Source organism: Notolabrus celidotus, chromosome 4 (genome assembly GCF_009762535.1).
Source record: "Notolabrus celidotus isolate fNotCel1 chromosome 4, fNotCel1.pri, whole genome shotgun sequence".
NCBI classification, from domain to species: Eukaryota; Metazoa; Chordata; class Actinopteri; order Labriformes; family Labridae; genus Notolabrus; species Notolabrus celidotus.
The window spans coordinates 33,153,762-33,176,949 of record NC_048275.1 but is presented as its reverse complement, the minus strand read 5'-3'; the positions used below and the strand labels follow the sequence as shown (position 1 = coordinate 33,176,949).

At 42.7% G+C, this 23,188-nt stretch overlaps 2 protein-coding genes across 20 annotated transcripts in view; both read left to right on the top strand.

The window, feature by feature from the left end:
- LOC117811190 (regulating synaptic membrane exocytosis protein 1-like) overlaps positions 1 to 4,342 on the top strand; it is a 144,325-nt gene extending 139,983 nt beyond the window's left edge. For all 16 annotated transcript variants that reach the window (XM_034681313.1, XM_034681304.1, XM_034681314.1 and 13 more), the window contains 4 exons: positions 46 to 158; positions 357 to 458; positions 611 to 750; positions 1,909 to 4,342. In XM_034681313.1, the coding sequence (XP_034537204.1) occupies positions 46 to 158; positions 357 to 458; positions 611 to 750; positions 1,909 to 2,127 (574 nt within the window). In that variant the 3' untranslated portion in view covers positions 2,128 to 4,342. The remainder of the gene's footprint in view (positions 1 to 45; positions 159 to 356; positions 459 to 610; positions 751 to 1,908) is intronic.
- A 4,410-nt stretch (positions 4,343 to 8,752) lies between these two features.
- Positions 8,753 to 23,188, top strand: part of bcl11aa (BAF chromatin remodeling complex subunit BCL11A a) — a 68,673-nt gene continuing 54,237 nt past the window's right edge. Inside the window, exons 1-3 of one of the 4 annotated variants that reach the window (XM_034681048.1) lie at positions 11,274 to 11,398; positions 12,103 to 12,169; positions 20,275 to 20,428. In XM_034681048.1, the coding sequence (XP_034536939.1) occupies positions 20,374 to 20,428 (55 nt within the window). In that variant the 5' untranslated portion in view covers positions 11,274 to 11,398; positions 12,103 to 12,169; positions 20,275 to 20,373. Of the gene's footprint in view, positions 9,006 to 11,273; positions 11,399 to 12,102; positions 12,170 to 20,274; positions 20,429 to 23,188 lie in introns of those variants that run through there. The other 3 variants (XM_034681049.1, XM_034681050.1, XM_034681052.1) reach the window with 3 other exon arrangements.

Sequence of the window (23,188 nt, the reverse complement as noted above, 5' to 3'; positions counted from 1 at the left end):
AGTGAGAGAGGAACTCATTGATAACTGTGTGAATGTGTGTTTCAGCTTGATCTTCTCAGGTATGCGGCTGGGTGCCGACAGTCAGTTCAGTGACTTCCTTGATGGTTTAGGACCCGGGCAGCTGGTTGGCAGACAAACTCTGGCAACACCTGCGATGGGTGAGTCATGGCTCCATCGAATCAAACACATACAACCAAGATTTCTGTATTCGTATCAACAGATGGAAACTACAGATCTTATATCAGGATTACTGGGGAACTTCAGGTATTGGTTGAACCTGTCTGTGCTGCTTTGTCTGCCTGAAGTCAGCCTTAACATGGTTTGTCTGTTTCTGTATGTTTCCTACATACAAACAGGCGATGTCCAGATCGGCTTGATGGATAAGAAAGGCCAGATGGAGGTGGAGGTGATCAGGGCACGAGGCCTTACCCCCAAACCAGGCTCCAAATCCCTCCCAGGTAAGTCACACACTCACTTCTGTCACAACATCCAAATCAATAAATACACCACCCAGCAAAGGGTCTCCATCATCTCCATCTTCTTCCTCCTTTCTTGTCCTGCTATCTCTCATTTCTTCTTCTCTCTTTTAACCTCTTCCCTATGTCTTCAGCCCCCTATGTCAAGGTGTACCTGCTGGATAATGGAACATGTAAAGCCAAAAAGAAAACCAAGATTGCACGAAAGACTCTGGAGCCGCTATACCAGCAGCACCTGCTGTTTGACGAGAGTCCCCAGGGCAAGGTGCTTCAGGTAATCCTGAGCGTGTGTGTCTGTGTGTAACTGGGTTTGATTATTGTTGAGCATCTGAGAAAGTCTTGCGGTTTGATTAAAAGTAAAAAAATTATAGTATTATGTCTTTGTATCAGAGCCTAAGACTTTACATTCTTACACTTACGACATAAATCTCAGATTTTCTATGAATAGATTCTTCACTTTCTCTTCATGATTTAAAACCTGACCTAGACTTTCTCTCAAATGACTTGACATCTGACTGACTTTTATTGAATGTCTTGAAAATTGGTTTAGCTGTCTAGGAGACCATGAGACATCACTTAAAACTTCACGTTAATGACGTTCAGACTTGACTTTGGCTTTTCATAGAACACTTTCGAACTGATGAAAACTTTAGAACTTCTTGAGCAGGACAATAACTCTCTTGATTCCTTGAGGTTTGACTTTGTCTTATACTGAATGGATTCAAATTGGACTTTCCCACATTACCTGAAATTGACATTGCCTTGTCTTAAATTAAGTGAGGATTAATTTAGAGTCGCTTTAAAACTGAATGACTGACTTTGCGTCTTTTGGATACCACATTGACCTAAAGACAAGGTTTTTTTTTCCTTGAAATAGATCTGAAAAAGTGGGTTCGTCTTGTATTCAGGGCCTAGACTTCAGTATTTGTTCACAAACAGCCCACTTATCTGTAAAGTGGGTGTATCCCATTGGCTGACACCAGCCATCACTGAAAGCAAACCCCAATAACCATCTTTAAAATACAACACCAAAAATCATACAGTGGTCCTCAGCGCGACCGCTTCCAGGAGATTGACAGAAGCGCTTGTAGGTATGTTATGGAAACACAGATTGAAGGTGTGAACATCACCAGAGCCGTCATTCAGCTGTCCGCCTCAGAGATCACCATAGAGGTTACCTATGAATGTTTTTAATCTGAGACAGACGGCCTGATAACTTATAAACTAAAGGTTATTTTAATGTTATTGTCCTGATGCTAAATACCTGAACAACAAGTGCTTCCATCACACGTTATTACCTCTTTATGTCATTCATTTGGTCTTGGATAACTAAGACTTGATCTTGGACTGATTCTATGTCTTGGTCTACACTTTCATGTCCAGAGTCATTATCCGCTCTACTTAAACTCACCTCTGCTGTTCTGTCTTCTAGGTGATAGTTTGGGGCGACTACGGACGTTTGGACCACAAATGTTTCATGGGTGTAGCACAGATTCTATTGGAGGACTTGGACCTCTCGAGCACGGTGATTGGCTGGTACAAACTGTTTCCACCATCCTCATTGGTGGACCCTACATTAGCTCCGCTCACGCGGCTGGCGTCTCAGACGTCATTGGACAGCTCAGGACCGCCACCGGGCGTCCGGTCCTAGTGACCGTATGGCGACCACAACCCCCACCCCAAATATCCCTTCAATGACAAAATAATGGACCACAGCTTCTGGACCAGAACTGAGCAGAGGGCGAGAACACGTCCTGAGGACGACGACGGGAAGCCCTCTGTCAACCAGTGATAAGCAAGACGGAGCGACAGGGAACGAGAGGGAGAAAGAGAGAGAGGGAGAGACAGAACTAGCCAATCAAAGCTTAGCTGGAGTCTGACAATCACGTCTCACACCTTCCCTCTTCCTCCTCTGAATGCCTCTTGAATTTTACAAACTTTGCTTTCTTTGTGTTTCTTCTCTGAGCTGCAGCAGGAGACGATTCTGTCCACCGTTCTCCACCTTCCTCTACTGCTTCTCTGTCTTTCTTTTCTCCTTTCTTTCCTGCAGCCCCTTTTAGAGCACCTGATCAAAGTGGAGTCCTCCACCTAGTAGCCCTCCAGCCAATCAGAGCAGAGGAATAAGTGGTGATAAAATGTGAGTTAGGTAGTATCAAAGGCAGCGTGCTGTACCATCCTTTAAGAGTTGGCTGTTGACACTGTCGTCATAAACGAGCAGCCGGGGCAGCGGTTTGGCACGGTTTGGTGACCTGTGTAGTGGAGAGAGCCTGCACGTGCACGTGCACATTGTTAGCCTTGTTGTGATTAATGAAAGCAAGCACAAGAGAAGCTTGACTCGTAGACAGAGGCAAACTCAGTTTTGCTTTTTGTCCTATCAAAGAGAAGAGAAAAGAGGCCGACCACGATTTGTTTTGATTTGATTTGCTTTCTTTCTTTCTGTCTTTGTTTCGCTCAGAGTTCAGATGGGTACCTTAAGGTGCAGACTCCCTCTGTGTATGTGTTTGTTCAGTTTTCGAGCGATGTTGCGCCAAAGGCCGACCATTAAGGTCCGGTCAGATTCGCCCGAACATCCTTAGCCCAACCCTCACCCCCATCCCTGGTCTCCTCTTCCTCACCCCTCAAACTCCCCAGTAGGAGGGAGCAGCATGACTCGGGGATGCCCCGGATCGGCCCCCAAGCTGCATGCACGTTTCTTTTGTTCTGTTTGTTTCGTTTTTTGTTTTGTTCTCTACTTTTGTAAAATAGAAGACGAGACAAATTAACGAACAATTCTCAAAAAAACATAAACAGAAAAAAAGTCTAGACTATGTGTGTTAGTTCCACATACTTTTAGGCCAGCTTGTATGTTGCATGTTCTTGTACAGTTTGCTCGTACTGAATATGAATACAAACAGAGAAAAGCCAAGCCATCCCCGCCCCCTTACAGGAGCGGACCAATAGGGGGGGACAACTCCACCCAGGCCACGCCTATCACTCTGGGTCTAAATATACATATTAGGAAGTCTCCGGAAAAAGAAACAAACGTCTTTATTTCAGATTCTTTTGATCCCTTTGAACAACAGTGCTGTTCTGTAGTACTGAGCATACTCCAGCCCCTGACGTATCTGCGGGTGTAGGTGTCTAAACTGTAGTTTAACACAGTCGGGGCTAGAGACAGAGATAGAGAATGTGTGTATAACAGCTAAATGTATATGAAGTATCATTATGAGTTTGACAGAAATTATAAAGATATAGATATATGAATATAAAAAGAGTGTATCTGACTGTACACCCGTCACCAACACACACACACGCACAGCTTGTACATACAAACCAGGATGAGAGGCTTGAACTTACGTAATGAACAAACAAAACATTGCTGACTGACACACAAACATTCCTGGTCTCGTTGAAGGGAATTTGCGTCCTGTGGATGTGCTCGAGCCGCTGAGCGGCCCTGAGCCACAAGGGGGCGCTAAAAGGCCTTTATTTTTGTCCTGATTGCAGAAAAACAAGTAGAACCAATTGGAACAAAGTTTACTTTCTCCTCCTTAAGTCCCCTCCCCCCTCTTTATGAGTATATTGGTTTGGACTGGACTTCTAAAGCCAATAAGAAATCTAATTTTGCAGACATATTTTGCGGATGTTTCTGTTGAAACCCTTGGCGGTGTGGCCGACTGCCCTTTCCTTTGTCAGTATTACTCCAGGAATACTGATTGTTTACAGCCCATGGCTCCCCACTCCTAAACCACAATTTTAGACGAAAGACTAAGTATTCACTGCAACAGTTCTTGTTTGTATAACAGATGTGGCTCTACTGATGTGTATGTTTTATATTCAAGAGTTCATTTTTATTATTTACAAATAAAAGACTGTGTGGAAGAAGATGATGGCTTTTTCGAACAGAGTGGTCTCAACTTATTTTGCAGCAGGTGCCCTCAGACATTTTTTCACAGGTGGAATGATCCTTTAATGGTGCACAGAAGCCATATCATCAAAATGGCTGTTTTCGAAACCGTCTACTATACTAGCAGTATGTACTGATTTGGCCAAAACTCAGTTTGTAGTATGCGGTATGTGACCAAGAGCAAAATCTGCAGTATGCCAAAACTACCCGGATGTCGTGCTGATTCGGGAACATTTCTCAGTATGCATCGGACCAGTCTCCCTTGCATACTGTTTCCCACAATGCACAGCGCTAACGTTACGTTTTTTCTTTTTTCTTTTTTCTTTTTTTGAAGGGGGGCACTTTGCTTATAGGTGCTGTGAAAACCTTTATACTCCATATAAACCACTTCTTAACTTCTTAAATCATCAGTGATGCTAAAGAAGCAGTTCCTCTATCGGCTTGGCCGTTGTTTACTTCTGCTTTCCGAAACCGGAAATCCAGCGTAGTCTGACCCAGCATACTGCAAAACAGATCCAACAGAAAAGTCAGACTACCTACTATCTTCAAACGCAGTATGTAGTATAGAGTAAGTACTGCATACTACAATTCTAGGTAGTATGTGGCAGGCATTTTGAAAACAGCCCATGGCTTCATACCATCATGTAGAAAGCACTTTAAATATTCTAGCTTTTCTCCGATCAATCAGCTTCATGATTGAAGTTAAGACGGTTTGTTGAAAGTCATGCCCCGTTCTTCCTCCAATCACACCTGTTGAAAGTTATCATGTCATTGTGTCATGCATGTGTGTTTGGACGACAGGATTTAAGGCAAAATTTTGATATTGAGCCACTACTGACCCATGATGTTTATTACGTCATCATCATTTTCATGTTCATTCAAATATGATTCAACACAAAAATAAACACACTGATGAAACATCGAATTTAGATTATGCATGACAACCAACTCAGTATGTCTTCTAGTGGACCGTTAGCCCCAGAACACAAGATATCTGAAAATGTAATGTATTCAAAATTCTTTTAGCATCAAAAAATGTGAAAACTTGGTTCACTCGTGTTCATTAGTTTAATGCAGCTCTGCCTTATTTGGGCTAAATCATCTTGAGTGACTGACATAAATATATCTAAACTGAAATCAGATAACAGTGGTTATGGTTCAGTGTCATCAAATCTGACTTTAGGTCATCTTTTCTTTTTCTTTATAACTTAAATCACACCACTTGTTTCATTGTGAGTCCATCATGATTAGAGTTTCAGCATTCACCTGAACTGACCCCCTGCAGTACTCATCTCAGGCTGCTGCTGCCACCCTGTGGTGAAGCTGGGGATGACAAATACATAATAAATACACTATCGTTCCCTCTGCCACCAAGGTGAAGGTGAGTGATCTGTGTTCATCCAGCGAATCTCAGTGATTGATTTAAGATTATATGAAACTGTGTAACAGCTAAACACACAGACAGACTAATTTCACGAGTTCGAACATCTTGTGAATAAAATGTCCCACTATAAACTGCAATGCACTCTACAAGAATGTGCAAAGCAGACTCTTTCTGCTCAGGAGACTCAGGTCTTTTGGTGTGGAGGGGGCTCTTCTGAAGTTCTTCTTTGACTCTGTGGTGGCATCAGCCATCTTCTTTGGGGTTGTCTGCTGGGGAAGCAGCATCTCTGCTGCTGACAGGAAGAAGCTGAACAGACTGGTGAAGAAGGCCAGCTCTGTCCTGGGCTGCCGGCTGGACCCTGTGGAGGTGGTGGCTGACAGGAGGATGATGGCAAAGCTATCTTCTCTGATGGACAACATGTCCCACCCCCTCCAGGAGACCATAACAACACTAAGTAGCTCGTTCAGTGACAGACACCCGCTGTGTCTCAGAGAGATATCGCAGTGGTCAGACTCTATAACCAATAATATATCTATATATATGTATATATTTGTTGTAAGATATGCTTATTTTTACCTCTTTAATTTTTAATTGCTAATAACTTTTTAATAGTTTATATTTTATAGGCTCTTGTTTGCTTTATACTCTTTTGCACTGTCTACTTTGCTGCTGTGACACTTAAATTTCCCCGTATGTGGGACGAATAAAGGACTTTCTTGTCTTATCTAATCTTATCTTATCTTAAACAAAATTAATTAAAAGAATATGAAGAAGAACATATAAAGAGTGCATCTTAGGTCTACTTCCCTCTTACCTCCTCCTACATTGTACAAAATAACTGAGGAACTCAGAATCTTCAATCTCAGGATCTCTTAGTACTGTCTGTTCCGAGGGTCAGGACTGAACTTGGACAAAAGGCCTTCAGGTTTGTTGCCCCCTCGACCTGGAATGCCTCACAAAAGGACCTGAAACTTCGTAGTCTGATAACTTTGAATGCTTTTAAGCGGCCCTTAAACGACTTGGAGGCTGATGCATCTGTCTGCAGATGTTTTGTTTAAATGTAACTCATGCTTGTTTTTTAATCTCAATGAGCATTACCTAGCTAAATAAAAGTTATAAGAGTTACAGGTACTTATGCCAAAGTATGAAAAAAGTCTGAACATTTGCTGCAGCCTTCAGCCTTCACTTCCTGGTGGAGTGATCTCCATTTGACGTCACACCCAGACCTGAATGAAGCACCCTTCATGAAGGTGGAGGTATCTGATACAGCTGCAAGCTTCTGAGTGAACCCTCCTCACTCCCTGAAAAACATCCAGTACACTCACAAAGATCCCTCCACAGTTTGAGAAAAACTCACCATCTTCTTTATTGATATTTCTTTTGTGTAGACATCCTACTATTTTCAATCTGATGATCATTATCTGGTTATTTTTTCATTCCTTGTAAATATAAAGCTTTAGATAACTCAGTTTATGTCTGTGCAGGTTACAGCATAGAGCTTTAATTTATGCATCATCTTGACTAAAGATAAACAGTGTTACACCTGGTCAGTCAGTCAGCATCAGTGAAGACGTTCTTTTGGAGAGTTCAACAACAAACTCCACACTGAGTGGTTTTGGACTGCTCTTGATGTGGTGAAGTTTCCACATTAGTGTGCAAACAGAGTGAAAGTGTGCAGGGAGAACGTATAGGGAGAGTTTTTTAGGAAGGTCATTGTACAGGAAATTGAATACTATGACTTAAAGTGGTTTGAACATCATTTTTTTTTTCCAAAGCACTGATGTAGTTTATTTGATTTTAAACATGGGGAAGTAAAGAGCGGTTTGCACCAAGTCTTCATTTCAATCAGAATCCCTGAGTGATTACGCTCACTCTGCACATGCTCAGTTAGACCCTCTCTCATGAAGAACACAGAATAAGCTGCTTTTATTGAAAAAAAGAGCAAATAAAACTCAGTGAATGTTGAATAAATATTTCTTAATATAAAATTACTTTTTTTTTACACAAGTATGATATTAATAGTGTATATATTAGTTTGTTTCGATGAAAAGTACAAACCAGTTAATGAAATTTACCTTTTTTATTGTTATTATTAAAGTCTTACAACCATTCCTGATCAAGGACTAGACTATGTTCTCTCGTTAACATATAAAACAAATACAGTAGGTCACATTTATCATCTTAAGACATCACAGGTATAATAAAAAATGTATATATATATATAACTTTAATAGTTTAAAAGTTTGGTCTTGTCCAAAGGTCAAATGAGGAACTGAGGGAAATACAATGAGTGTTGGAACAGTCCACACAATACAGTCATGTTAAAATAGTGACACATTTTAATGTCTGTACCTGTGAATATCCTGCAGACAGGTGAAGCTCAGAGCACACACACAGATGACAATTAGAAAAAGATTATTAAATAACTAAATGAATAAATAAATGAATAAATAAGATGTATAATATAAAACTACACACAAACTCTGAAAGAGACTTGATCTCATCCTTATAGAGGGTAAACATTTTCAGCCCTTTAGTGCCATCTTGTGGTGATTTGATGAAACAGTAGAGATGGATCTCAGTATCAGCTCACTTTGCAGAGATTGTTTTATTCATTATTGATTTAACAAACTGTGTAAAAAAATTAAATGACTATTAAACTAAAATAAACAGAATGGTTATAAGGTAAATTATAGAGCATTTTAAAAACTTAATATGGATTTAATAATGTTCAGAAAAACAAGTTTATTTAATGCAGCAGTGTACGAGAACGTAATGCTACAAAATTCAAAATAAAACATGACAACTTCCTCATTTTGAAGATGTCCCTTATTGTGTTTCAGTCTTGTTTCCTCTCTGTGTGCATTCTGCATTAGTTATAACTTGACCTTGTGTTCTCCTCTTTTTATTAGTGATCCATGTCTTGTGTTTTATTCCTTGTGTGTAATTTCACTTGTTTGTAGTCTATTGTGTTTCCTGTTTTATTTTGTAGTTCTTGATCCCTGTGTGTTCAGTGTAGTTTTACTTCCTGTCTTCATGTGTTTCCCGCCCTTTTTGATTACCCGCATTAGTCTCACCTGTGTCCTGTGTCCACACCTGGTGCTTGTTACCCTGTGTGTATTTAGTTTCTCTGTTTCCCCTGTCCTGGTTGGATCATTGTGTCTTCTCCCGTGTTCACAATGTGTTGATTTCTCCCAGTTTTTCCTTCTGTTCTGTGTTTTCTTTTGGACTTTTTGGATTTAGTTTCTTGGACATATTAGTAAGTTTTGTTTGTACCTTTTGTTCTTTTATTAAACCTTCACATCTGCACATGGGTCCTGCTCCTTTATATGAATGATGATGACCTTGAATAACAGATATGAAGCTGGACCTCTATCAAAGTTAAGATTTAATAACTAAAGGTGGAGACTTAGACTGATACTCAATTGTGAGATGGTGCAGGACAATGATGGACTTAATGGCTGCACAGTATTTTCTAAGTTATCTGTGCAGGTAGTTGTCACATTTCAGATTGTCATCATGTTCTAATACTGAGGAGAGGGGTGAAGGTTTACTTTCACATAAGGTGGGGTAAACATATTAAGCAGGGGTTTCAGGGCTTAATGCATCACCCTGTGCCTTGTCACACTGCCACCACCTGGAGGCTGTGTAGAATCCCTGAGTTTCTGAGCAGTTCACCATGACACAAGATGTCTGATACTCAATGGTGTAGAATTGTGTATGGACAGGTCCCTACCAATCTAAAATGATGGCTGAATGACCCCACCAATGTCAAACTCAAACCTACGCCCTTGCTGATACTTCCATGTTGTTATAAAGGTTGTACAGATGTATGTGTTTTAATATTTAGTTGACATGCTCCCAGCCTACAACCCCTCCAAATTTACACCAATGCTTTAAACTAACATCTACCCTGAACAGTAAGGTAAATGTGCTGAGGGAGTAACCAACACATTGACAAATAACTCAAATATTTAAAAATGAAATTGTCAGTGTCCAACAACACACAAGATGTCTTGAAACACACTAAAAATGTTGTCTTCAAGATTATTTTTAAATTTACTAGTAAATAGATTCTGACTGCAGATGGATCTTGAAAAAGAGAGAGAGAAATACATAATTTTCTTTTCATTGTGTGGATTGCTTTTGAATTGCTTTCCTCACAATGTGTTTTAAGCTTTTACTCTTTCACTTTCTTCAACTGCATACATGTGTGAGTATGTGTGCTCATGAGATACGTACCTTTAATCAACCTCAGATCCAGCATCGACACTTAGACAGAAATCTCATGGACAGGACTTCATACAAAAACTGTGTTTTTACTAAAAGTACCAGGAACTTTTAGCCCAAGGAACTAATAAGATCTCTGACATGATAACCCATATCTCTTTAACAGTTGTCACACATACACACGCTTTTCTGATTGATAGATTTGTCACAGCTGCATTTGTTTGACTTAGTAACTCATCATTTTTAACTCAGCTTTAGAACCTGCTTTATCATCATCCAAGTACCCCCCCCTTGTGTACACTCATGTGTAATGATGAAGCTGCAGTACTACACTGTGCATTCAATATCAGCTGCCTCTCTTTGAAAGTTAATCTTGCCTACATGGTGACTGCTTTTAAATCTAGACCCATTTTTCCAAAACTTTTATTTCTGCATCCTTTTCCCTTTATTGTTTATTTTATGTCAAAGTTTTTGTAGTTATTTCATTGTTTTTGCATTTATTTTAGCCTTGTTCTTTCACTGCATTTTAAACAGTGTGTATTATTAGCGGTAGGGGAGGGACTGGGGAAGATTTCACTAAGTCCTCTTTCTTTAATAAGAATCGTGCTCGAGAGATGACACTCATACTGCTCATGCTCAGCTGCTTTTGTGAGCTATATTTTTGTCATTATTTACCAAAACTTACAAATAAATGAACTGAATGTGACATATTGAAATACTGATTCAGTCATTTCGTAGTAATGTGATTAGCATGTGTCACAATCAGTGTGTTTAGCTGACACATGGTGTTCTGTCATGGCTGATAGTGTCGGACTGTTTCTAAAGCATGATATAGTTTTCACAAAAAATACATGTTTCATACATTTTTACTGCACTGCAAATTATTCACCCCTCATGCCACTCTGAAAAGAACAGAGGTTGAACACTATCTTTAACATCTACACATTGACTCAAGGTCTGCTGCTTGGCTGCTTGGTAAATGATCAAATATGACTTGTTATTTTATGACTCAAACTCAGCCGCAATACATCAATAATACAAACACGCTGCATGTAATTGTCTGAAAACTGTATGGATAAGTTGCAGACAGAAATAGGTTTAATGTACACTAATTGTTTCTGTGTAGTTCTTAGTCTTTGATTAAATTAGACCAATGCAAAAGGTGTTGCATCTTACCCCAGTCTCCCCTATTTTTCTGGTCTTTTCTATGCTTTGAGCCAGACCATGATCTTTAAAATAAAGTCCAGAGTAAGCTGTGTTGCCGTTTGGTAGACAAAGCACTCATGACAACCCAACTAGAGGGCGCTGTTTCATCATGCTGATATCAGAAGTTTAAGGTAGCAGCCTGTAGTCATGTATCTTCTTTTTTCTTTTTTTTTTTGGTATGACGCCATACACACTGAGATAGTCAACACACTGCAGGTGAGTAATCTTTGTTGTGGTCATTTTCATGGGTCAAAATGATATAATGTTGTATTTGTTGTTTGTGATTGAAGTTTGCATGTGTTTAGGTGTTTTATAACCAATCACTTGATAAAAACAGGAGGCTGATAGCTCTGGCTACTGTCAGTGTTTGGTAAAGGTGTTAGCCAACATACAACCTTGGTGGTGGGTGTTCTTTGTCTAACTACTCTCAGTGATTTAAATATAATATTATAGAATTTGCATGATACTTTTATGGATATGGAACCATTCATTTCTTACTATTTTTTGATATTATTTTTTGTTGTTTTTTTAAAGCTAGTTTTCTTGTCCCTTCATTTTACCCTTGGACATATGACTCTTGCTCATAAGCTACATCATTGCCTCTAGCTTGAGAAACGAAACGTCTCTTTTTTCCGAAACCCAACTGGAAACTAAAGGGTCAACCAACTCCCAAAACTGTGACAACAAGCCTGTGATGGTGTATAGGTGTCCTTATTGTGCCAGTGTGTTTGATGATGAATAACTTCATACTAGAGTCAATTCTGACAATAAAATAGACTGTGGTTTTAGACAAGACCTTGAGCTTCCAAAAAATGTAAGCAGGACTATGGCAAGACACATGGATGTTGTCCGATTGACATGAGAGAGTGTAACCAAACCCGGGCTCCACTTCTGTAACCTCCTGTGTTCTTTTATTACAGATTTGTGACACGTGCTGTGTGAGCGTCTCTCTCTAGAGGGCACAAGAGACTCAAACATGAAACTCAGGTAAGTCAAGCTCATCATGTGTGATCTCCACAAACAATATAGCTTATAATTAATCACTTATAATAACTGTATTATCATAATAATTGGAATTATTATAAGCTGCAAGTCCACAGCCAGGGTCCCATCGTGTGATCACAGCAAAATTGGAATATATTGAACGCCATAAAACTGTATTTACGACTGATAATACCATAATAAGGGATAATAATGCATTTGAAAACAGCACACAATTATATTATTTGCAATTATTAGGCTACTTTCAATTTTGTGAATAGACTATAAATTGAGAGAGGAGAGGTGATGGATGATGAGGATTTCAAAGTGGGACATAGACTCAGACTTTGAACTAAGGTGAGTCCCGTTCGTCCTCTTAGATCCCCCATCAGCATTATCACATGTAATCGATCAGATTGCCTATACAAATAATGTGTCATCAGTCTTAAGAAAGCGCTCCACGTGTCGCAGACGGCTGACCTGAGACTCGGGGACTCGGTGGTGGAGTAAGAGTGTGTCATGTCACATTAGGTTTGTTATGCATCCTCTAAATGTTTTGAGAGTCCCATCTTGCTCGTTAAAAAGTGGCGGCAGTGATAGTAGTCATACCGCAGTGTTTCCCGTCTGTCCGGCCCGCACAGCCCGCACAGCCCCGCACAGCCGCCGCTAAATCTTCTTAGACAGACAGGCGTCTCCTTCTAATGTTGATATTCATCACCAAAAACGTGATTTATCACTGAGCCGTCTGAGGTGCGGCCGACCAGAGAAGAGGAAGCTGAGATTTACTGGATCAGACTTCATTCAGAGCCGCTGATCACTGCTGCGGGATTATTGGACGCGATTATTAATCCTCAATCACACGGACGAGATTTAATATTAGGCCGATTAAATCACAGAAAATGAAAGAGTTTCCGTCTTTACTTGGGAGGTAAAAACCATTTCAGTTCAATAAAAAAAAATGCACAGCTCTATTACGATGACACTGAAGACAAATATTGGATGATGAATATTGTTGGAGATTTTTTTTTAATCAGAAAGCAGATTACCGACGTTGGGATTGGCTCTTTAAATGAATGCGTAAATGAATAAATAATAAAAAGACCAAAGCGAACTTTTTTAGGATTAAGTCTAAGATCTGAGCACAATTTAATCTCTTTACAAAGAATACGTTTCCCCACGTCAAATAGACAACAATGACTCAAAACGTGACTTAGAGAGGAGAGGTAGTGATTGATGAGGATTTGGTTTCTTTTTTTACTTAGTCCGGAGCAAAAACACAAAATCCTGATGTTCGGATTCGAGACTTTTACCCTAAGCAATAACGGGAATAAAACATATTCACATTAAACTATACATTCATATTTCTCCATGATGTCGATTTCATTCCCAAACGCATCCTCTGAATCTAGAAACTCCAACATAAACGTCCTTTTCTCCGAGCTGCTGTAAATGCGTCTTATTTAGCTGACTAATCCAAAATTCGTTTCGCGCAATGACGCAGAATTTATACCTTCAAATCAATCATGACTTTTTTTTTCTCTGCGTCGGGCCCTCTGCAGCGGCCTCAGCCTGCAAGGGCCCCCTTTTTTTCACATCCCACTGCGCTCTCACACTGGCTGCATTTGGACACTAGAGGGAGCTAGAGTCCGTGTCTGCAGCATGAAATTCACCTCGACGAGTGCGGATGCAGCTTAAGGTTTTATCTCCTATCTTAAAGATTATGGGGCTATTAGAGGAGTTAATTCACTCCAAAGTTATCACGTTAAATGTTGTTTTTACCTTTTTATCAGTTTATCGCAGTATCAGCCTTGTATTTTGGGTCTAAAGTTGCCTTCAGCATCAAACCCCCTGCAAGTCATCAGTGACTTATAACCACGACGTGTTAAGAACATCTCCACAAATCGGCCCCTGCAGACCACTCCACTCTCACATCTCCTGCCTTCACTCTCCTATAGCTATAGGCTCCTCTCAGAGCAGGAAGGCGCTCAGATGTCCCATGTGAGCCATTCTCCCTCCCGTCATTCATCTTCATAACAACCCGTTTAGTGTAAAATTAACAACGACTTAACTACGATGGCTATAAACACGTCCGTGCATTACGGGCAGATGGATAGATGTGGAGTGCGTGTTGGAGGTGGTGGAGGGCTGGAGAGAGGAAATGTGCACGGTGCATGACTCTCTAAAGACACTGGACCCAGTGTCATCAGCAGCGGGGGTCTGTGATATTCGCGGGCCCTTCAGGGGTCCTCTCAAGGGTTTTCATTAGTCCCAATGCAGCAGCAGCAGCAGCAGCAGCAGCAGCAGCAGCAGCAAGATATATTTTACCATCATTTAATGCAGATTCCACCTGCCTGATTCAAGCGCCTTTTAAATGGTTGTACAAAGTTTGGGCTCCTTGTCACATCACGAGAACACATTATACAAGGGGGGAGGAGGTAAAGGGGGTGGATGTGAGGGGAAGGAGGGAGGGGGGGTCTGATAATTTGGTCTATAGCCGTGTAATCCGACCTGATTTCATCTAATACCACTGGCCCGACGCAACGGCGTGCGCACACATCCCCCGATGTGATAATGGCGCGTTGTGAAATCCACCCCGCTCCTTCTATTGTAAAGCTTTTTTGGAAATGGAAGTGTGGTGGCGGTGGTGCACCGGCGTATATAAAGGGATGTGAGGGGGACTACCTCAGCCTGAAATTCCTCCGCAAAAGCCAGGCACTAGATTTAACAGGGATTTGGAGATAATTCCCATCGGAAATAAAAACATAAAAACCAAGAAAATTGTGATATTGTCACAGCGAGGAAACGTGGTGCCAGGATTACGGGCTGAAATGTTTTCTTTGAATATCGCTAGTTTTGTGTTTTTGGTAATGACCACAAATAATTTGTTTATGAACAACTTCAGGGTAATAAAAGAGGAAACAGATTAACTAAAGTCTAACAATTAATCACTAATTCCACGGCATCTGATGGGGCCAGGCTGTCGAGAATTGACTTAATCATAGAAATAGTTTGACTCAGGTGAGTCCAGCGGTGTAAAAATCCACCTGTAAATGTAAATGTGTCTTTTTGTCTGCTAATCTGATTTTAAATTGTCATCTGAAATATATCAGAAGTAACCATTTGGAGTAATCGTAAGTCAGCGCACGTTCTGATCACGAGATCAAATCTTTCAAATTAAGAAAAAAAATGTTAGGCCTCTTCCTCCGCAGGCTGGTTGTTTCTGATGAACCTCTTTCTTTTTTGTTTTGTTTATAACGCATGTAGACTTAAATCACAGCGCGCCTTCACGCACGGTTTTGGAAATCACGACAAAAGCAACAAAAGCGGCTGTAGAGAGAGAAAGAGGGAAATTAAGGTATGAAGAGGAGCATGAAAAAGAGGGAGTGGGGGTATTGTGTGCGGGGTGGTTGGGGGTGTGCAGGGATTGGAGCTGATTTATCTCAGGAGCCCCCCGGTCATTTCCATATATTGAAATGCGCCCCCAGTCACTCAATTTCCCCGGAGCTGTCGTGCGTGCAGGGAAGGCGCGCATGTGGCCACCGCCGCTCTGAAGCCATGTCCGCTCTTTTAACGCTCCTTACAAACCTATATTCTTCCCTTCTTAGTGTTTTATGACGCATCATCAAAGTTCATTCAATAACTGCATATATGTACTGAATATATAGGCTATAGGGTAGAAGCGTTTTAAAGTGCTGAATAGAAGGAGTAAAGTTAGAGTGTGGCCTACATGTGGCGCAGAAATACATGGCTTTTTTTCATACCTGAACACCTGAACGCGGCCTGAGACGTTCAGGTGTAATTATTACAGACAAATGTCCAGGTTATTTTGTCATGAGAAATAACAGATTAAATGTGTTTCTTGGTGTAATATACATCCATGCACACAAATTGACAAACATGCAAGCCGGCCCTGCTTCTCCATGCATGCATGCAGATTGCTGCTGCACCTCCACAGCATTAAACATGCAGACTGACTGATGTATGACGGAACCGGCGACGCGCTGCTGCCATTTACATATAGAGATCCCCCCGCGCGCTCCCTGAGTCCGAGCAGCTCTTCGGGCTTTGATCAATGTCCCGCCTTGACTCGTTGTGTATGTGTGTATGTGCGTTGAGGGGTGTATAAGTCAGAGGAGGAGGAGGAGGAGGAGATGGGAGGAAGAGAAAAAGGAAAACAGTCTTTGTTGCCAACAGATGGAGCGGGGTGTAGGGAGAGGTCAAGGTTAGTGCTCTCGGATGTGTGTGAAGGGGGTGTAAAATCGAGGGCCCCCTTCAAGTGTGGGTACCAATTGGGGGTGGCATGGGCTCTATTAAACTCAGGGGAACAAGTTTCGCCGGACAGATGAGCTGCGGGGCTTGGATTATGTCAATAGGTTTAGAAAGACATTCGTATGTGCGTAAAAGTTTTGGTGCCAAAGGGTGCAAAAACTTCGGCATACAAGTCTTAAATAAATTAAATCCAACTTAAAAAAACTGCCACTACCTGCTTATTCATGAACCTGAGTGTAACCACAATTAATATGCTGCTGTCTCTGCCTCCACCTGCATGTTTTTAACTCCGCACCGAACACTCCGCCGTGTCACACAGCCTGTAAACGCCTCTAAAGTTACTGGATCAGGTTCAGTGGGCGCGGTGGCCGCCTGTCGCTGTCCAGACCAGCAACAGGCCACCCAGGACTCACAATGGCCAGGGAGGAGAGAGCTGAGTCCCTCCAATTTATCCCCGATTACTCTCTTTGAATGGACGAGTTATTTTTCTAAAGAACAACCAATAACTCAAGCCTTTCTCTGTACACTGCTCGTTTTAACGCACATCGTTAACGCATCTTCAACAGGGCGCATGGATGTGAGGATGAGAGTAGATCCTCCATCACTGACACATCGTTCAGAATTCGGAGCAGTTTTCTAAAATTAGGGTAAAATAACAACAAAAAGCGCTCAGATTGAGGGGTTAATGTTGAGGATAAATGACTGTAAATCATGAAATCGACACTAACTTAAAGCTCAAAACCACCTCTCTTCTTCTGCGTCCAAATTGACTGAATGAGGCAAATGCGAGGATCAAAATGTGAACGAAACCTCGCCGTCTCATTTAACGAGCACCTTTTTGATTCCCTTTGATACTGAAAAAATATTGATTGCAGAGTTAAATCGATTTCCTAAACCTATGCGCACGCGATGCCTATATTCGGAAATATTGTAGTAATTCTCATTTGAAATATTTATGAGTCTTTGCAATGTTACATCCCAGCTTCAAATGATTCCCGGTTAAACTGTGCAGTTTTTCCTATTAATGGTTCATGTCAAGAAAATGAATCATAAGGCTTGAAAAATCATAAAACTATAATGCAGCTCAGCTTTGGATACAGAAAGCGCGTCAATCTGCAGATGAATCCTGATACATGACTCACTTTGAATCGTTTTTAACAGACTGCAGGTAATGGATGCAGTATGGAAGTGTGAAAATTCATGGCTGCCGGTAGAAGACTTTTTGTTTGGGATGAAATTATTAGCATTAAATCAAAACATCTCCGCGAGCTTTAAATCTGCCTGAACTTTGACACTCTATCACAAACAGGATAATCACCCTGTGCGGGATAATCGCCATGCATGCGCGCATACATGCGCGAACACACATCCACTCACGCCACACACCGGCCCGTCTAACAAGCCATGCAGCGAGTTGCAACCTGCAAAATATTTCACTCACTGGTCATGCATTTTTCCCCCTTGACGTTGAACCTCCTCCTCCGGCTTTTCTTTCTCTCTCTCTCTCCTTTTCTTTTCCTCTGTCTCTCACCCATCACCTCCCGCCTCCTCCTCCTCCTTTTTTCTGTCTTGCCTCCCCTCCACCACCCCCACCCCCTTGGTATTAAGTGCGCGTCCTCTTCGGTCAGTGCGCGTAGCTCCAGGTCTCAGAAGCACCACTAGAGTGGCCGCTGCCTCCGTCGCCGCCGCTGCTCCCGCGCCGGGCTTCTTCTCCTCCGCACCGCCGCCGCTGCTGCTGCTCCTGCCGGTGCCGCTTGTCGGGTGAATCTTTCCGTCCTATCCTCCTGTATCATCCCTCTCCTTTTTCTCCCAACGCGTCCACATTTGGCTCTGTATTTCTAAATTTTGCGCCGTCTCTCTTCCCTTGATGTCCATGTCTAGAAACCCGGATCGCGGCATGGATGCGCGGCGCCTTTGCCGTTTTAAGCCCCGCGTCTTATATTACCAAACCCCCTTTATTACAAGAGTATTTACAATCTCTTCCCCCTCCTCTTCTTCTTCTTCTTCTTCTTCTTCCTCCTCCTTCTCCTCCTCTCCTCTCCTCTCCAGCCCCCCCTCTCCACCAACACACCCTCCCCTGTACCGTATGCAGCTCGAACCTGAGGCACATCTGAAAGTTATTACACGGGGCGCTTATGTGCCCGCTCGCGCTCCCACGGTCTGCACGCGGGCGGCTGTAGTGTGGATTTCACGCAGACAGATACAGACACAGACAAACAGGCGGGCAGAGGGGCCAAGGACCCTATAGTGCCCCTTCGAAACTGTGACCCCCCCTCAAAAAAAAAAAAAAAAGACTGACATAAAGTAAATCTCCAAATACTGTACACACCAGGCGCCCTCTTCCCTTTGTACATTTGTGACACCAACACTTGTGTATGAGTGACCCAGACCTAAAGACCAGACATGAATCCCTCAAATGCTTCAAAATGAAACCATAAAATATTAACCAACCATACTTAAAGTTTGAAAAATGATTAACTCATGAAGGAGGTTAGTGTTTTCTGTGAAAAATGCGGAAAAAAATGTCTAGCCCTTTAAAAAATCGAATAAAAATGCACAGCTGTTGTGCATATACTAATAAATCTAACAAGCATAAGTCCAGAAAATGTTTTTCCATTACTTAAAAGAAGACGACCTGCAGTATTGTTACTCCAGCTCAGGTGTTGGTTGCAATAATATTCCCTCTTTGTTTTACGGGGCCGGGATGTGATTTTCATCAGCAAGCAGACCTCTGTGTGTACACGTGTGAGTGTATATAAATGTAAAGCATTAGAAGTGAAGCCACCAGGTTAAAGCCTGTCTGTATCTCTACTGCTTGTTGAACCTGTTCGTCCTGTTCGCTGCAACCGGACGGTGTCCTGCGCTCCTCGACATAACACAACACCTCTCCCTGTCTCTGTGCCTAACATAACCAGTGTGTGCACGCACTTTAGGGACACAAATGGACATACATATATACACGCACACGCGCGTCTAGCAGGTGAAACTGTGTGGACAGCTTTTCAACGCTTTTCTCGGACTGAAACAGTGGCCGCCACATGCGACAGACTTAGTTCGCATGCACACTCCTCCGGTCTGTAGTGTATGCAGCAGTGTTATATCCGCCCCCCTCCAGTGAGCTCCTGTCCGCGGCTTCCTTTGCCCTGTTTTGCGTCCACCTCTCTCTCTCGCTCTCTCTCTCCTCTCTCTTTCGCTCTCTCTGCATATTGCTTTCATTAGACATCTCTGCCTCTTTCTCACTCGCGCGCACACACACATTCACACACTCCTCCCTCCCTCCAAGTGCCTCTAGTCCGGCCCCCCTGATCTCTATGTCCATTGGCTTCCACTGGGTCTATTTCTCATGTCCAGCCCCCCTCCCTCTCTAGTCCCTTCTCTCTCTCTCTCGCTCTCCCTCTCTCTCTCTCTCCCTCTCCCTCTAATGACCGTCCATTGGTGTTGTTATTGCGCGTCCCGTCCGTCCCTCCTCCCACTCCCACTCCCACTCGGGTGCCTCGGCCCTGCCCATGTTTTTGTATGTCGGGTGTCCGTCCATCGCCTGACGTTCAAGTTCGCCGGGAACGTCACGTCCGTGCACTTGAACTTGCACAGCTCAGAGGGGGGGTTGAGGGGAGGGGTGGCGGGCGGGGGGGTGGAGGGGGGGGCTTTTGCCATTTTTTCCATCTCTCTCCCCTTCTCTCTCTCTCCATCTACCTCTCTCACACACTCTCTCTCTCTTTTTTCTCCGCTCTCCTTTCTCAAAAAAGCCATGACGGCGATCCCGCGATCCATCTTCGCCTCCGCGCCATCTTTGTATTATTTCTAATTTATTTTTATTTTTTTCCCTCTTGTGGATGTCAAAGGCGTTGGATGAAGATACATTTTTGCCCCACCGGAGTCTCCTCTGTAACCCCGGCTCTCCCCGATGTGATCCGCGCTGAACGCCGTCGCCGCCAGCCACCATGTCTCGCCGCAAGCAAGGCAAACCCCAGCACTTAAGCAAGCGGGATTTTTCGCGTAAGTAAAGATGACAAAAAGAAAGAGAAACATGTCACTTCTGGCTTCTTTTCATTTCATGCAGCACAGAGGGAGAAAAGGCAGGGAAACTGCAGCTTGTGGACACCGGACGCACCGCTCGGACCCGCGGTCAAGTGGACTTAACAGCATGGAGAGAAAGTGCGACAGCTCCGTGCGTAAAAGCTGATTCTGAGATCTCAAAAGCCCCAAAGAGATAAAAGTTTTGTCTGTCGGTTTGCACTCTTTACTGCTTCTCTAATACACGGTGGGAATGTGCATTCATATGCTGTTAGATGCACGCGCTGTGGCTCCGGTGCCCCCTCGGTCTCCCCGGTCAGTGGAAGCGCGCAGGGCTCCCGGTAGCAGAGCGCGTCCTCTCCGCGGAGCTCCGTGGAGAGATCAATCCCCGGAATATCGCTGTCTGATAGCTTCTCTGCAGGCAGGTTGTCATCTGCTCTCCCTCTCTTGATCTATTTTTGGATTATTTTCAGGAAAAGAGAACTTGGATTTTTGGAACGAGGAGGAAAAATCTCGTGTCCGATTGTTTACAGCTGCCTCTTTCAGTCTGTCAGCTCGGTGTTAGAGACAACGCAAATCCATTTATTTTTACTCTTATAAAAAAAACAAATGTGTTTAATTTCAATGCAGATTATTGATTTTGAGTTTATCTGAAGCTTCCTTCAGTAAACAGACAGCAGAGCTGCTGCAGCCCTGAGTTCCAGAGGCAAGAAACACAGCAACAGGACAGCACACACAGTCATGTCGTTTTTGTGATTTTTACTTCTGAAGTCAAATTTGAACCAACAAAAAAGTCACATGACTCTGAAGTTTCATGCACAGTAAAGGTAAGACTTTAATACCAGCTGATTTGTGTGAAGTAGATGCAGCGTTATGAGAAGAAAGCGACAGAATTCTTAGAATATTGGAAGAATCCGTCTTTACGCACGGCGTTTATTCATCACTGGAGCTTTGTATTTCTTAGATTGTTATTCGTGTAAATCTGATTTGCGTCGAGACCTCAGATAAGTGTGTTTGGAAACTGCTGGATAATTGGGAAAGTGGCGCTTATCACTGCACCATGTGCCGCACTGAACGCCACCTCGCAGCGTTTCCTGGGCTCTCCAAGTGGCCCACAAACCTAAAAGAAGGAGATATTTGGGCGTCTTTACGCATCGGTGCTTGATTATGTTTCGGTATGTTGACTGGCTGTCGCCTATGTTTGGTTTGGAGAGAGAGAGAGAGAGAAATAGAGAGAGAGAGTATGCATGTGTGTGCGTGTGTGTGTGTGTGTGTGTGTGTGTGGCCCCGACTGGGTGACAGCGCAGCCACCATGTCCACGAGTCGTCGCTAGGAGGCAGAGCGCGATCAGAAAATCCATCGCTGAGCTCCAACCTGATCAGTTTCACCGCCACCCCTATCTACACGGGCTACTATTTGGCGATCTCTTTAGAATAAAGGGAGAGTATACAAGACATGGGGAGGGACGGATGGGGGGAGTGAAGGAGGGGGACCCCCCCCACCTACACACACAACCTCATTCCAAATCTACGGTTCCTCTTCATCACCTCAAACCCACCTTCTCTGCTTGTATCTCCTTATTTGTGCATCACATTTGTTCATACGTGCAGGCTGTAATCAGCATATGCAGATACACTGTAACATGCCTGCAGACCTCGCCTTTACCCCCTCCAACCTTACACCACATCCACAAACATTTCATTCTGTATGTAGATTTATATTTGTTACTAATGGAGTCTAAACCACCTAAAAAGCAAATGTTTAACAGCGGTTATTTCTAGTTTTTGGCACCTGTATTTTCACTTTCTCTTTTATTTATGAGTGGACATTTTTGTTGGATTATTGAGCTCACAGTGTGACTGCTGTTTGTGCTGTACCTGCTCAGTGGAGCTGACTTTGAGGAGTGTTTCAAATTAACATTTTTCTCCCCAGGACTTTTAATTATATTTCAAGTGGGTTACACATTTCCCCCCGAATAGAAATAAAACTCGTTTTTTTTTATTTGGAGCAGCAAGCTTCACATAGACCAGATTCCTAACTGCTGTAATTGATCAGTCACAAAGTTTTCACCTGGTATCCCAGTAGAAACAGATCACTCATTTCTTCATTTTATTCCTCTTCTAGGAAATGTGATCATGCAGGTTTTGAAATATTATCAGACAGCACAGACACACAGTCCTTTTCTCTGCTCCTCTGTTTATTTCACACAGCTGTGGTGTCTGAGAAAAAAAGTTACAAATGAGAGATGAATGCATGTTCATATTTTAAAGACGTTGAGCTCCATGTATGGGGACTTGCTTTATATTTAAAAAAGGAAGAAAAAAAATTAGGTCTCACCCCTCCCTCCCTCCTCCAGCTCGGTTAAATTCAACTGAATGTTTTTTTTTTTTCAAACGGCGGATATCCACTCTTGAGTTCAACTTCAGAGGTGAGGGGCTTACGCAGCTTTCATTAGATTTTTGGGTGGTTTTATCCTGATCTGTTGTGTAACATGCGTGGCATTGTGTTGACCCAAAGTTGAATCAAAGAGGAGAAGGGTGGGGAGAAAGAAGTGGTGGTGGGGGGGTGGTTGAGGGGTTGATAGGGTGGAGGGTGGAGGGGGGGAGTTAGTAGTGGCGGTGTTGGTGCAAGCAGGGAATTTATCATGTTATCTCCATGTCCCAGTTTGCGCACAGATGTCGTGCAGGATTGCGGCATTCAAATGATATTTCCTTCAGGGGATGTAGTCTACGTACATTCAGA